This window comes from Cnephaeus nilssonii (genome assembly GCF_951640355.1).
Source record: "Cnephaeus nilssonii genome assembly, chromosome: 4".
Taxonomy (NCBI): domain Eukaryota; kingdom Metazoa; phylum Chordata; class Mammalia; order Chiroptera; family Vespertilionidae; genus Cnephaeus; species Cnephaeus nilssonii.
Window position 1 is genome coordinate 15,182,538 of NC_137075.1, and position 16,103 is coordinate 15,198,640.

General features: G+C 41.9%; 1 protein-coding gene across 2 annotated transcripts in view; it reads right to left on the minus strand.

Annotated features, from left to right (window-relative positions):
* Positions 1-16,103, minus strand: part of MPP7 (MAGUK p55 scaffold protein 7) — a 351,927-nt gene that overhangs the window by 82,991 nt on the left and 252,833 nt on the right. For both annotated transcript variants that reach the window (XM_079768452.1, XM_079768451.1), the window contains exons 7-9: positions 7,136-7,217; positions 6,549-6,634; positions 94-168 (exon numbers count right to left, since the gene is read on the minus strand). In XM_079768452.1, coding sequence (XP_079624578.1) covers positions 94-168; positions 6,549-6,634; positions 7,136-7,217 — 243 coding nt within the window. The remainder of the gene's footprint in view (positions 1-93; positions 169-6,548; positions 6,635-7,135; positions 7,218-16,103) is intronic.

A 16,103-nucleotide genomic window follows, 5' to 3' on the forward strand; every position in this document is an offset into this window, starting at 1 on the left:
AATAAACTTGTCATGACAAAGGAGATATGTATTAGATGAAAAACACATTAGCCCCCTCACCCTCCACAGGAAAGATTTTAAAGGAATAATTACCTTGCCTTCTTTAGATGGTGTCTCCTCTTTGATGCTGGGTATGATCTTAAATGTAATTGCTCCCTGAGACTGAGCCTGATTATCAGAGGAAAGAATTATAAAAAAACAACAAACTAATAGAGCCACGGAGAGGGAAGAAAAAACAGCTAGAAAACTAAATGCATCTGAAAATTTACAAGCTTGGGATTTCTATTCTTAGATAGATCAAACTGAGAAAAGTATTTTTGTATAAATTCCTGTAACATGAGAAAGCACTAAAGTTTCTCAAATAATTTAAAAAACATCAGCCACTAAACCCACTTTTACCTCCTTGTGCACTTTTAAAATGCCGATGAATATATTACCATCCATGTTGAGTTACTTATGCATAGTGCCTTCTACAGACAACAATAAATGTGGAGAACAGATAATGTGCAAGGATCAGACTATTCCATTTAAGTATCAGCATCCACATACACAAAAACGTATCATCATCCAGAAAAAATAATAAAGAACATTCATCACTATTATATTCTGGTTAGTGAGTAAAATACCAAATAATAGATTAATTAAAAGATGAAAAGATTGACTAACTATTCAAATTTAATTAAAACAAGCAACAATACCCAAAAGTCTTTGCTAACTCAGACAAGAGTAGATCTCCCTTTAATAAACTCTCATGTCATTTTCTATTTATTTCTCTCCCTTATTAGCATTTATCATATCTAAATAATTATTTATACAATTGCTTAATATCTGCTATCTCTGCTAATTATAAACTCTATAAAAGCAGTAAATATCTAAAACATATCTAAGAGGTCTGAGGAAGGGAAGAAAAGAGGAAGACAGGGAGAGACAGGAAGGAGGCAGGGAAGGAGAGAGAAAGGGAAAAATGGTTAGATCTCTCTGAGGCTCACTATCAATGGTGTGCTGGTTAGGACTGTGTTTTATAAAAAAGGCCCTGATTTGTTTTGTTTGCCAATTTTCATGGTATATATAATCCTACGATAGCCAATTTCAATTTATCAGTGTGAAGTCACTGATAGCCATGCTGGGAAAAGTTGCATAGAATCAGCTTTTGCAAGCCTAGGAGGAGCTCCAATACAGCAGAGTCTCAAGTAAAATGGGGTTTAATAGTATATATTGTAATTTTATAAAAGAGTGATTTCAAAACGATATCATTATTACTGATTATCATAAAAGTAATTCACAAATCTTATTAAGAATTCACATAATACTGAATTGCATAGGTAGAGAGAAAGCAAAAGTTTTCTCAATAGTCCCTTCCCATTCTTCTAGTTTGTGTGTGTGTGTGTGTGTGTGTGTTTGTGGGGGGGGGTATTTTAATGTATGTAAAGCCCTTAGAATAATGCCATTTAGGGCTCAATCAGTATATGCTATTATTAGTATTATCATTATTATTAGGTAAAATAGGTCTACCAGCCATTGTGATTGTTTCACAGTGACCCATCATATAGATGGAATGATTGATCAATCAATGAAACCTTCTTAATAGTTTCTAAATATTTTTTTAAAATATTTTGTTTATGGATATTTGCCAAATTAGATCCTTGGGATTAATTTCCAAAAACTGCATTTCTTGATTAAAGGGTATGCAAATTTAGGTTAGAAACAGCTACAGAGTAGCTGGAGGCTGCATGCAGTTGTTCCCAGCCATGAACTGGATTTACAGCTAAACTACTGAGCAATTGAAGTATAAATGATCTAAAATATCATATTTAAGGAACAGTGAAGAAGCCACGGAGAGACTTGTAAGAGGAACGGAGATGCAGAAAGGAAAAGCCCCCGCTAGCAGGTGCAGCAGCTAAGAGGCCAGAGGGATATCCTGGCTGCAAAGTTCACTGCCCCTAGGATCCCCACGCAGGGATCCCCAACCAAGAGCAACAGAGATGAGTAGAAGAGCCCACATAGCATCAGGTAGAGAAATTGATGGCATTTTTATACACCAGCAATGAACTCTCAGAAAGAGAAACTAAAAATACAATCCTATTTACCTTTGCAAGAAAAAAAAAAAAAAGACATATAGGAATAAACTTAATGGAGGTAAAAGACCTGTAGTCAGAACAAAACAAATAGAGGAAGATACAAACAAGTGGAAGCATATACTGTATTCATGGATTGGAAGAATTAACATTATTAAAATGTCTATATAACCCAAAGCAATCTATAGATTCAAAGCGATCCCTATTAAAAAATGAATGGCGCCTTGGCTGGTGTTGCTCAGTGGTTAAATCAGCCAATGCACTGAAGAGTCTCGGGTTCAAGGGCACATAGCTGGGTTGCACATTTGATCACCCGCCCTGGTGTGTCTCTCTCAATTGATGTTCCTTTCTCTCTCTCCACCTCCCTCCCTCCCTTCCACTCTCTAAAAATCAATGGAAAAAAATATCCTCAGGTGAGGATTAACAAAACAAAACAAAACAAAAATATATCAATGGCATATTTCACAGATCTAAAAGAAATATTCCAAAAATTTATATGAAAGCAAAAAAGACCACCAATAGTCACAGTAATCTTGAGAAGAACAAATGGGGGGAATCACAATACCGGATATCAAACCATACTACAAAGCCACTGCAATCAAAACAGCCTATTACCAGCACAAGAATAGGCATATAGACCAATGGAACAGAACAGAGAGCCCAGAAATCAATCCATATCTTTATGGTCAAGTAATACTACACAAAAGAGGCAAGAGAATACAATGGAGTAAAGGCAGTCTCTTCAATAAATTGTTTTGAGAAAATTGGACAGGTACATGCAAAAAAAAAAAAAAAAGGAAACTAGACCACCAACTTACACTATACACAAGAATAAACTCAGAATAGGTAAAAGTCTTAAATTTAAGTTGTGAAACCATAAAAAGCCTGGGAGAAGATATATGCAGGAAAATCTCAGACAATAAACTAGAAGTATTTTCACCAATACAACTCTTAGGGCAAGAAAAAAATAAACAAATGGGACTATATCAAAGTAAAAAGCTTCTGCACAGCAAAAGAAACCATCAACAGGGAACCCACGGTGAGAGAACATATTCGCCAATGATACATCTCTGATAACGGTTAATTTCCAAAATATATAAAGCACTCATACAACTCAACACTAGGAAGACAAATAATACAATTAAAAAATGGGCAGAGGACCTGCATAGACACTTCTCCAAAGATGACATTCAGATTGCCAATAGACATATGAAAGAATGTTCAATGTCACTAATCATCAGAGAGATGCAAATTAAAACCACAATGAGGTAACACCATATACCTGCCAGAATGGCTACTATCAGTAAATCAACAAACAAGTGCTGGCGAGGATGTGGAGAAAGGGAACCCTAGTACACTGCTGGTGGGAATGTAGACTGCTGCAGCCATTCTGGAAAACAGTACGGAGTTTCCTCAACAAAAGTAAAATGGAACTGCCTTTTGACCCAGCGATCCCACTTCTGGGAATATATCCTAAGAATCCCTAAACATCAGGTCGAAAGAATGTTTGCACTCCTATGTTCATAGCCACATCCTATCTAATAAAAGAGTAATATGCAAATTGACCATACCTCTGCTACAACCAAAAGCCACGCCCACCAGCCAATCAGGAGCAAATATGCAAATTAACCCAACCAAGATGGCTGCGGCCACGGAGCGAGCAGGAGGCTTAGGTTTCCCTGGCAATGGAGGAAGCCAAGCTTTCCGCACACCCTGGCCTGCCCTGGACTCCACTCAAGGCTACCAAGTTTCAATTATAGAATATAAATAAATCCCAACAAAAATGGCTGTGGCCACAGAGCAAGCAGGAGGCTTGGCTCCGCTCAAGGCTACAAAGTTTCAATTATAGAAGATAAATAAATCCCAGATACCAGGGCCTCTGCTTGGGTCGCCGGGGGGCATGGACAGCCTGCAAACTACCACAGGCCCCTCGCCCAGGCCGCTCCACGCCCCAAGGGAACCCCCACCCTGATCCAGGACACCCTTCAGGGCATACCAGCTGGCCCCCACCCATGCACCAGGCCTCTATCCTCCTATCTAATAAAAGAGTAATATGCAAATTGACCATCACTCCAACACACAAGATGGCTGCCCCCATGTGGACTCAAGATGGCCACCACAAGATGGCCAGCAAGGGAGGGAAGTTGAGAGGGACCAGGCCTGCAAGGGAGGGCAGTTGTGGGTGATCAGGCCAGCAGGGGAGGGCAGTTGGGAGGGTCCAGGCCTGCAAGGGAGGGCAGTTGGGGGGGACCAGACCTGCAGGGGAGGGCAGTTAGGGGTGACCAGGCCTGCAGGGGAGGACAGTTAGGGGCAAACAGGCTGGCAGGGGAGCAGTTAGGCATCAATCAGGCTGGCAGGGGAGTGGTTAGGAGGTGATCAGGCTGGCAGGCAGAAGTGGTTAGGGGCAATCAGGAAGGCAGGCAAGTGAGCAGTTGGGAGCCAGCAGTCCTCGATTGTGAGAGGACAGTTGGACATCCCTCAAGGGGTCCCAGACTGGAGAGGGTGCAGGCGAGGCTGAGGGACACACTCCCGCATGCACGAATTTCGTGCACTGGGCCTCTAGTTATTTATAATAGACAAGATCTGGAAAGAGTCCAAGTGCCCATCAGTAGATAAGTGGATTAACAAACTGTAGTGGATTTTCACCATGGAATACTATGTGGCTGTAATAAAGAAGGATCTCTTACCCTTTGTAACAGCATGGATGGACTTGGAAATTATTATGCTAAGCAAAAAAAAGCCAGTCAGAGAAAGACAAATACCATATGTCTAATATGTGGAATCTAATGTACATAAACTGATGAACAAAATAGAGCCAGAGGCATGGACGCATGGAACAGACTGACAGATCTCAGAGGGAAGGGGGGTGGAGGTCGGGAAGAGATTAAGCATAGAACATATATGCATATATGCATAGCCCATGGACATGGACAGTAGTGTGGTAAAGGACTTGGGTGTGGCAATGGCTGGGTGGAGTGAAAAAGGGTGGGGGGAAATGGAGGACATATGTAATACTATCAATAACAACAAAAAGGGTATGCAAATTTAAAAATTTGAAAGTATTAGGTAGCCACCTCAAAAAGGTCTATTAATTTATCCTACTACCAAAATCATATAAACATATTTATTTCCCTATAACCTTGGTAACTCTTGGCATTATCAAGTTTCTAAATCCCCACCAGTCCAGTATTGTTCAGACATCATGTTTTCTTTTGTATATTATCAGTGCATATGCTTTGCCAGTTTTTCTAAAAATGTTGTTTCTTATTAATTTTTATATACTCTCCATATATTAAAGTATTAGCCTTCTTTCATATATATTGAAATTTTTTTCCTGCAATGTCATGTCTAAGTTTTTTGTTGTTGTTGTTAATCCTCACCCAAGGATATTTTTTTCCATTGATTTTTAGAGAGTGGGAGGGAGGGAGGAGAAGAGAGAGAGAGAGAGAGAGAGAGAGAGAGAGAGAGAGAGAGAGAGATCAATGTGAGAGAGACACATCAATTGACTGCTTCCCACACATGCCCAGAACAGGGTTGGGGATTGAACCTGCAACTCAGCTATGTGCCCTTTACTGGGAATCAAACCCATGACCCTTTGGTACACAGGCCGACGCTGTAACCACTGAGCACACCAGTCAGGGCTCATTTGTCTGTTTCATGTATGACATCTTTTTCTGTTCAGAAAGTTTTCTACAGTAATATCAGTTCTTTTTCTACTTGAATTTTACAATATTAACATCTTACTCTACTTTTTGTGATTTTTTAAAAACTTGAATATTTAATTTGTTGGGATTTGTTTTTGTGTGTGGTATAAAATAGGGACTGACTTTATTTTTTCTAACTGAATCATTATTAATCCAATCCATTTACAAAATGATTTCATTGTTTTCCCTGTAATATAAAATGCCACCATAATCTATACTAAATATGCACATATACTGAGGTCTGTTTTGAAATACTAAACTTTTTTTTTTATTTCTGTAGATTCATAATATGTTTTCATATATAACAGGGACAGTTTCTCTTCATTTTATCTTTACAAATGAACTTGAGAATAAATATTGTCAAGGCCTAAAATAATTTCATTCTGCTTTGGATTTCATAAGACATTTAAATTAGTTTTACTATTTTATATACCTAGAAATCATAGGCTATATTGATGGGAGAAAGGAAAGATAAATGCATCACCAAAAAAAATGGCATCTAATTGGGATAGGCCCTGTAATAAACTCTTTAGCTCATTTAATCTTCAAAACACTCCAGTGAGATATTTAACTCTTCTCATTCACATTTTGTAACTGAAAATACTGAGGCAATAAAAAGGTTAAGGTATTTTCCAAAGACACATAAGGATTAAGTGATGGAGCTGGAATTTGAACCCTGGACTGCTAAATCCAAATCCTGTATTCATAACCTAGTTGGATATATAGTGATTTAATTTTATTTATAATTTAAAATAAAATTTCAGCTTACCAAAATCTGAATGATTTCTTCAGGCTTTTTATCCTCAACTGGTATCCCATTCACTTCCCTAAGTTCATCACCAACATGAATAAGACCTGAGTAATAGCAAATTCAGTAAATTAGCAGTGTTACCTACAAAAGAAACTGTAAGTTACATATCTGAGGATTGAAAAGAAGACCTTCTTGCTTCTCCAGTTTCAGATTCTATGCATTTGTATAGCAATGAATCAAAGACTATAACATCAAAGAAAAACATTATGCTCAGTGTCTAGAAATGCATATCATTTCCATCATAGAAAATAATTCTTACTTTTAAAAAAAAGGCTACATGCTTTTAGTAGTATCTTTCAAATCAGAAACACTGAAACAAGTCTGAACGTAACCTTGGAAGCCCATGTAAACTAAGAGAGTAGAGAGAGATTTATTTTTCACTTATTTATACAAGTCCCCATATATCAAGACAGAGAAAAATATTTTTTATTTCTTGTTTTGTTGTATTATATCAAAAGATTATTATCCTCTTAGTTATATATTAAAATATTATCTATGAAATGCAGCATGACTTGTCTATATTCACTTCACATTTAAACTCTTACCACTCCTGTCTGCAGCTCCTCCTCTCATGATTCTAGCCACAACGATGGCCCCAGTCTGCTCATCTTTCTTAATGGTGGCTCCCTTTGAAGAAAGACAAAAGTATTTGTGGGTAAATGTGTGTATTGGGTGGTACGACGGGGGAGGAGAAACAAGGAGATTTATCTGGAAAAACTGAAAACTACTACGAAAAATAAAAGGAATGAGGCAGGAGGAATAGACATGATACCATGTGCCTTATAAAAATGTTCACTACTAGATCTAGAATTGTGTACTATATGTATATCATCTACAGTTTCCAGAAAAATTTAAAGATTTTTGAAGTCTTTAGCTTCTTTAATATTATGAAAAATACAACTATCTTCTTTCTATTACAACACCTTGTATTTAAATACTATTTGTTTTTACTTTTTTTAAAGCATTTCTTCATTTCATTTCATCTTTAAAATAACCCACAAAGAAGGTCGAGTATAGGCCGAAACCGGTTTGGCTCAGTGGATAGAGCGTCGGCCTGCGGACTGAAAGGTCCCAGGTTCGATTCCGGTCAAGGGCATGTACCTTGGTTGCGGGCACATCCCCAGTAGGGGATGTGCAAGAGGCAGCTGGTCGATGTTTCTCTCTCATCGATGTTTCTAACTCTCTATCCCTCTCTATCCCTCTCTCTTCCTCACTGTAATAAATCAATAAAAAAAAAAAAAAGAAGGTCGAGTATATATAAAGAAGCATAAGTGAATAGAAAAAGATTATATAAATTATAAAAATCAGGTCATCTGACTTTTTAGTTCAGTAGTCCTTCTACTATACGATTATGGTAATGGAATCAGTGAAAATAATAAATAAATTAATTAAAACTCCAAAGTTAGTTATATTTCTTAGCCAAGGCTAATATGAATTAATGGAAGAAAAGAACTGTTAGTCCAGGGTTTTTATGAACTAGGATTGTCCCTAGTACAAACAGAACTAACATTTTGGCATAAGATTAGGACACAATTTTAAAAAGAATCCAGAAATTCTTCATTTCTGGATGTTCAGAAGCAGATTAACTGAATGTTGCTTTGTAAGAACACTAGGCACAAATGGTTACTTTAAACGCCCTTTCGTGATTTTCCTTTCCAAGAAACTGGCACCAGCTTAGAAATGCCATTCTGCACTGCATCACAGGGCAAAAAAAAGATGCACATTAGGTGGTGACAGAACTGACCCCAAAGAAGAAAGTGGAATTTTCTCAGGTGTGTCAATAAAGAGATTTATATCACTAAAAACAGATATGTAAGCAAAATTAGAAATCCATTTATAATAAGTATATTTTATATATGATAGCTATTAGGTACATATCTCATAACAGTAAATAATCAAAAATTAAGTGTAGAATGATTTTGTGGCATTTTTCATCACCTATTCATGCATTCAACCAAAGACTTGAATGAGTATCTCTCTATGGTCATAAATCTTAGACTCACTTATTACTGGTATTTTCTGCTTGTAAACAGTTAACATGTAACCAAGGTAACAGGAAATGTAATATTCTTAAATATAAATAATGAATTTGGTTAGATCAACTTTCATTTCCCTTAATAATGTATCTCGAACTTTCCCACCAAAGTATGCCTAAGAGTCTAGTCTACTTATCTAATACTAGGAGCCCAGCGCACAAAATCGTGCGGCGCCGCCCTCCCACCTGCAGCCCTGCCTTGACACCTGAACCTGTCCACACAGAGCTCCAGTGCACCTGGCCCAGCCCCCAAACTCTCTGGCCTTCTCTGGCCACTTCAAGCCCCGCCCTCAGTCCCTCTAGTCACCTCAGGCTGGTCCCGCCTTCGCTGGGCGCCTCCCCACTTCCATCTGTCTCCGGAGCAACGCAGTGGCTCCGTCCCGTCATGGCGCCAGAGGAGAGCGTGGAAGCCTCCTGCCTGCTGCGCTGTGCTCCTTCTCCTGGCAGGTGGGCTGTGGGGGCACTCAGAGTGAGAGCGCTGGGTGGCAAAGGACTAGTGAGGGGGGCGCTATGGGCTCTCACCCCTGCCCTCCCCAGCAAGGGATTGTCCCGGCTCCTCCGGGCGTCTTCCTGCTTCCGCCCCGTCCCCGGAGCAACGCCCCAACTAATATGCTAATGACCTGGTCATTACCCGTTACGGCATATCAACCATTAGCATATTAGCTCTTTATTAGTATAGACTAGAGGCCCGGTGCATGAAATTCGTGCATGGGGGGGGTGCTAGTCCCTCAGCCCAACCTGCACACTCTCCAATCTGGGAGCCCTCAGGGGAGCCCTCTCCAATACAGGAGTTTGTGTTTGTCTTTGCAATCATATGAGCGAATTGTCTGAGACCCCAACTCAGTTTGGTTTGGTGCTCACAGAATAATAGAGGTCTTTTTTTTTTTTCTTTGCTCCATTGGTGGAGATTTCCTAGAAGTTGCAGGATATCTTCCTTTTAATTTTTCCTCGACACTCTGATTTTACTTATGTCTCTCACCTTTGCTTTCCCTCCATCCCTCACCTGCAACAGTAACTTGCTCCAGGCTCACTTTGCTCTAGCGTCTAGGAGATCCCGCAACGCATCTGCCACCAGAACTACGATTCCCAGAATTCCTGGTGCTCCCCGTGCTTTGGGCTTCTGCTTCCAGTCGAGGGGCTGCCACCAGAACTATGATTCCCAGAATTCCTGGTGCTCCCCGCACTCTTGGTTTCCGCTTCGGGTCCAGGGGCTGCAGAAACCAAAAGGACTTGGAACTCCAGCCACCCCCAGGCTGGGCTGACAGGACCGGACACTCCAGTGGCGTTCCCAGGACCCTGGCCGCTCAACGCCTGCATGCGTGTGTGCTACCCACAAGCCCGCCATCTTTGTCAGGTTAATTTGCATGCTCACTCCTGACTGGCTGTGGGCGTTGCGAAGGGATGGTCAATTTACATATTTGTCTATTATTACTATAGGTTACTTATGCATAATTTACAAATGAGACCTTGTTTTCAAGATGGAGGTCATCAATTCCTTCCCTCTTTGTATGTGTATGTGATATTCCCATATCCAATAGTGAAAATGACTCAAAGGCATCTAAAGCTACAGGAAGACTTGTAGCTACCACTTGACTTACGCCAGCCACCATGTGAAAAATCATGACTACTGACATGCTGTGAGGAAGCCCAAGCTAGACTAGTGGAAATACCACCTGGAAAAAGAGATACCTGACCAGCTCCCAACTTCCATGCTACTACAGGCATCAGTTTAACTGTACATGCTCAGCTGAGCCTGCCAACCTCCAAAATTGTGAAAGTTAATAATAAATTATTGTTTTAGCCACAAATTTGGGTGTGGTTTGTGACACAGAACTACAACTAGGACAGATTTTTCTCCACTAGGGTATATACTGTTTTTCAGTATAGGGCCACCCAATTCATTGTGCCTAATGCTAGTCATCACTTTGACTTATTTTGTGATTTAATGAAATTTACAAGTGTTTACTGAGACCCTACTATGTGCCAGGCTCTGTTCTAAGAGCTTATAATACAATGGTGAAAGAAAAAAAAAACAACACAAAAATTTCTGCCCTGTCATGGAGATTATATCTGCTCTAACAGAAAAGACAAGACAATAAAAACATGAGATAATTATATTATAAAGTATGTTAGAAGGGGGTAAACACTATGGGGATGGGTGGGGTAGGGAAGGGTAAGAAAGCTCAGGAGTGCCAGGCGAGTAGAGGGAACATGATGAAAAAACACAGGCCTCAATGGGAAGATGACAATTGCATAAAGAAAGAATGGAAGAAGATGGAGTTGGCTGAAGAGAAATAATTGAAGATACAGCCAGGGCAAAAGTGCTGTGGTGACTATGAAATACATGTCTAAAATAGAGCAAAGAAACCAGTGTGGCTGGAGTAAAGTAAAAGGGAAGAAGCAGTAGGAGGTGAAGTCAGAAGGTAACAGACAGCCAGATCATGTAGAGCTTTGTAAGTCATTGTGAGGACTCCAGAATTTACTATGAATGAAAGAGATAATATGCAAGGCTCTGAATAGCAGGAGTGTTGCAATATGAAAGGATCACTCCACCTACTATGTTAAGAGAGTGAAGGAGGACTTCTGGTCAAGATGGCAGGGCAGGTAAATGTGGTACTCGAATCCTCCCACAACCACATAAAAATTACAATTAAATTACAGAATAACCATCATTCAGAACTGCCTGAAATCTGGATGAATGGAAGTCCTACAACTAGGGAACTGAAAGTCACATGAGACTAGTAGGAGGGGCAAAGACAGAATGGGCTGCTCCCACACTCATGTGTGGTGTATAAAAATTGGGAGGGATATGTTGGCAGCAGAGGTCACCCCTGAGGAGCAAGGAGGAGGGCTTAACCCCACACCAGGACCCCTAGCCCTGGGTTCCAGTGCCTGGAAGAGAAATTTCCATACTTCTGGCTGTCAAAACCAGAGGGGATTGAGGCTGAGAAACAGAGGGCTGCTGGAGTCCCAGGCAGTTCCTCTTAAAGGACCCATGCACAAACTTATTCAGACTCACTCCCCTGAGCTCCAGTGCTGGGGTAGCAAATTGAAAGGCACCTGGCATACAGGGAGGAACTGAATTGTCCAGCATCAGGCCGAGAGTTGGGGGAGCAGCTTTCTCCCAGACAGAAGTACTGGCAGAGGCCATACTTCTTTTGATGAGACCTTCCCCCACAGAGCCCACAGTCACCATATCTGAGTCCTGACCAACCTGACTCACACTGTTTGCCCCACTTTTGTGATTCCCTGAGACCCTGCCCCACCCAACCTGTGGGCCCACCCAAGCCCTTTCTCGTGGCTTTTCCATAGGAATTTCCTGTTTTGGCTCATGCTTTAGACTTTCCTAAAATCCCCTAAACAAACAGCATCTGGACTTAGTATGCCCCTTACCTCTTGCTAAGTAGCCCCAGGCCTGGCACTGGCAGAAACCAGCCTTTGTTCACAGCTCGGCTACACCTGGGCACCTTCAAGCCCAGCACAAGCAACACCCATCACTTTGTAGCTCAAGCTGGATACACCCGGGCAGAACAAAGACAGTGGCTGACATTGGCCTGACCCTCCTGGGAGGCCCCAGAGCCAGTGCATCTGGTGAACAACTTCAGACCATGTTGAAACATCACCATTCAACAACCTTCACAAGAAACACATTCAAGGAGCAGACTCAGTGGGCACTAGAGTCCTGCTAAAGTAAGTGTTGCTCTGTGAGGTGGCCCCCCTGCACAGCTGATCCTCCATGATGGTCAGAGGTCTGTGGTCACAGCCAGTCCTTTCAGATAAATCCCTCCCATTGATGTGCCAATAGAAATCAAGTCTCAACTATAATAGGAGGGTATACACAGTCTACACAAAGTGGGGTACACCTCCAGTGCCCAGCTTGGGTGATCGGGGAGGCTGTGCCACTGGACCCTACAGAACACCTACTACATTAAGCCAATCTACCAAACCTGGGGGACATAAAATATTGTCCCAAATGAAAGAACAGAACAAAACTCCAGAAAAAGAATTAAGCAAAATGGAGATAAGCAATCTACTAGACACAGAGTTCAAAACACTGGTTATTAGGAGAACCTCAACAGCATAACAAAGGACCAGTTAGAAATAAAAGATAAAATGGAAATGAAGAAAAAGTTAAAAGGCCCTGGCCTGTGTGGCTCAGTAGGTTAGAGTGTTGTCCCATGCATCAAAGGGTCATGGGTTCAATTCCAGTCAGGGTACATAGCTAGGGTGTGGGTTTGATCTCCCGTCATTGCATGTAAGGGAGGCAGCTGATTGGTTTTTCTCTCTCACATCAATGTGTTTTTGTTCTTTTTTTCTCTCTCTCTCCCTCTTCCTTCTCTCTCTCAAAAAATCAGTGAAAACATATCTTTGAGTAGAAATAACAAAACAAAAAAAGAAAGAAAAGAATAATTTACAGTGAATCAACAGTAGAGTAGATAAAGCCAAGAATCAAATCAGTGATTTGGAAAATAAGGAAGCAAAAAAACACCAAATCAGAATAGCAAAAAAAAAAAATAAAATAAAAAATAAATAATAATAATAATAATTAAAAAAAATGAGAACAGTGTAAGGAGCCTCTTGGACAACTTCAAGTGTACCAACATTTGCATCACTGGAGTGCTGGAAGGGGAAGAGAGAGAGAGCAAGAAAATTTCCCTAACTTGGTGAAGGAAAAAGATACACAAGTCCAGGAAACACAGAGAGTCCCAGAAAAGATGAACCCAAAGAGGTCTACGCCAAGATACATCATAATTAAAATGCAAAAGGTACCCGGCCGGTGTGGCTCAGTGGTTGAACATGGATCTATGAATTAGGAAGTCATGGTTCAATTCCCTGTCAGGGCACATGCTCAGGTTTCAGGTTTGATTCCCAGTAGAAGGTGTGCAGAGGCAGCCAGTCAATGATTCTCCCTCATCATTGATGCTTCTATCTCTCCCTCTTCCTTCCTCTCTGAAATCAATAAACATATATTTAAAAGCAAACAAATAAACAAAAATGCAAAAGGTTAAAAAAGAGAATCTAAAAGCAGCAAGAAAAAAGCAGTCAGTTACCTACAAGGAGCTCCCATTAGAATGTCAGCTGATTTCTCAACAGAAATTTTGCAGGTCAGAAAGAATTGGCAAGAAATAGTCAAAGTGATGAAAAGCAAGGACCTACAACCAAGATTACTCTACCCAGCAAAGCTATCATTGAGAATCAAAAGACAAATAAATAGCTTTTCAGACACCACCAAACTAGTATTACAAAAAATGTTAAAGCATTTTATTTAAGAAGTAGAAGAAGAAAAATGATCAAAATATGAATAATGAAATGGCAATAAATACGTATTTATCATCCAAATGTTCATTGCAGCATTATTTGCAATAGGCAAGATATGGAAGCAATCTAAGTGTCCATCAATAAAGGAATGGATAAAGAGGTGGAATACATAGACAATGGACTATGATTCAACCATAAAAAAAAAAAGTACAAATTAGTTGTTACAGAATAGTCATGAGGATGTCAAGTACAGCATCAGGAATATCCTATATAATAATAGAGGAATATGTAAATTAGCTGGGAAGCCATAATGTCACAACCGCTCAGCAGAAGGCATGCACAGTAGGAGCGGGTGGGCGAATACTTCCATCACCAGGAGGGCCTCCATGCGGCCTGGCCCGGGGCAGCCCCTGGTGGAGGTGGCCCCCTCGAAGCCCGGCCCGGCCCGGAGGCCACCCAGTCCAGAGGCGGCCCCAGGCTCTGCTACCTTGAGTTTGTGGTTTCCAAGGAAACAGACAGAAGGGATGATAAACCCTCCACAAACGGCTCAACCAGCACTTATCTAAGCGTCAGATTTGTTTAAATCAAGCCCTTCCTGCAGTGAATGACCCCAACCCTCCCTGGATCAGGCAGGTTCCTGTGGAGTGCAATCTCCACGCAATACAATGGGAGCCCCAGTTTTGTCCCTGGGGATCTCATGCACGTTAGCTTGGGGCAGCGGGGACGTAAGGGAAAAGGCATCACACGGGGCAGCTCGGGCGAGCAAGCAGAAGGAAACCATGTCTGGCAGATACTCTCCTGCCACCCCCTTCAACGTGTAAGAAGAATCAAATAAACCAATACAAACACCCCTCCCCTGCTCCAGGAGAGATCCGGAACTGAGGGGCGTCCCGCCCAAGCATTGTGTACCTGTTTCCCACCCCCTTTATCCAAATGGACAGGTTAGGGGGTTAAGGGGAAGAGGAGGAGCCTCGCAGGAAGGGGATCCCCGGGAACCGCACCCCTGCCCTCCCTACAGACCTGACCTCTGGGAGCACAGGGCCTGACCCCACCCCCAGCAGATTTGCATATACCAGACCCTCCAGTGCTTCCAGGCACTGGGCATTCCCATGTCTTCCCTGCCTCCCAGCCACTGACCCTCACTGTCTCCTACCCCAGAAGCACTCTGTCCTCCCCAGCTTTCAGGAATATCCTGAAAATTTGTAGGAGCCAGCAGTCCCGGATTGCAAGAGGGATGTCTGGGAATATCCCGGTCTTTATAGCCTAACTGCATGGTGGGCACAGTTGCTTCTCCAAGGATTTTATTTGATAAGAACCCAGTGAAGTCGCTTAGCAACTGAGCTGCTCAGACTTCATCAGGGACAACAAATGACACACCTTACTTGGCTTTGATAGCAAAGCAATCTTATTCTTTTATTTTTTTTAATAATTTTTTATTGATTTCACAGAGGAAGGGAGAGGGAGAGAGAGAGAAACATCAATGATGAGAGAGAATCATTGATCAGCTGTCTCCTGTATGCGCCCTACTGGGGATCGAGCCCGCAACCCAGGCATGTGCCCTTGGCCAGAATCGAACCTGGGACCCTTCAGTCCTCAGGCTGAAGCTCTAGCCACTGAGCCAAACCAGCTAGGGCAAGCAATCCTATTCTTAAAGACTTGAGTTTTGTCATAAATAAGTGGATTTGAATCATATCAAACCAATATACATTTTTTAATGAAATGTCTCTTCATTTCTACTAATGCAATTCTACCTTAAAGCTTATGTTGTATAATCTATACTAATAAAAGGGTAATATGCTAATTAGACCAGACATCTTCCAGACATCCATCCAGACGTCCTTCCGCACAAAGCCACAGTGGTGGGGGCTGAGGCAGAGGCAGTTAGGGGAGACCAGGCCGGCAGGGGAGGGCAGTTAGGGGCAATCAGGCCATCAGGGGAGGGCAGTTAGGGGCAACCAGGCTGGCAGGGGAGAGTAGTTAGGGGTGATCAGGCGGCAGGCAGAGGCAGTTAGGGGTGATCAGGCAGGCAGGGGAGCAGTTAGGGGTGATCAGGCCAGCAGGCAGAGGTGGTAAGGGGCTATCAGGCAGGCAGGCAGAGGCGGTTAGGGGCGATCAGACAGGCAGGCAGGTGAGCAGCTAGGAGCCAGCAGTCCCGGATTGCAAGAGGGATGTCCAACTGCCGGTTTAGGCCTGAGGGGTCCTGGACTGGAGAGGGTGCA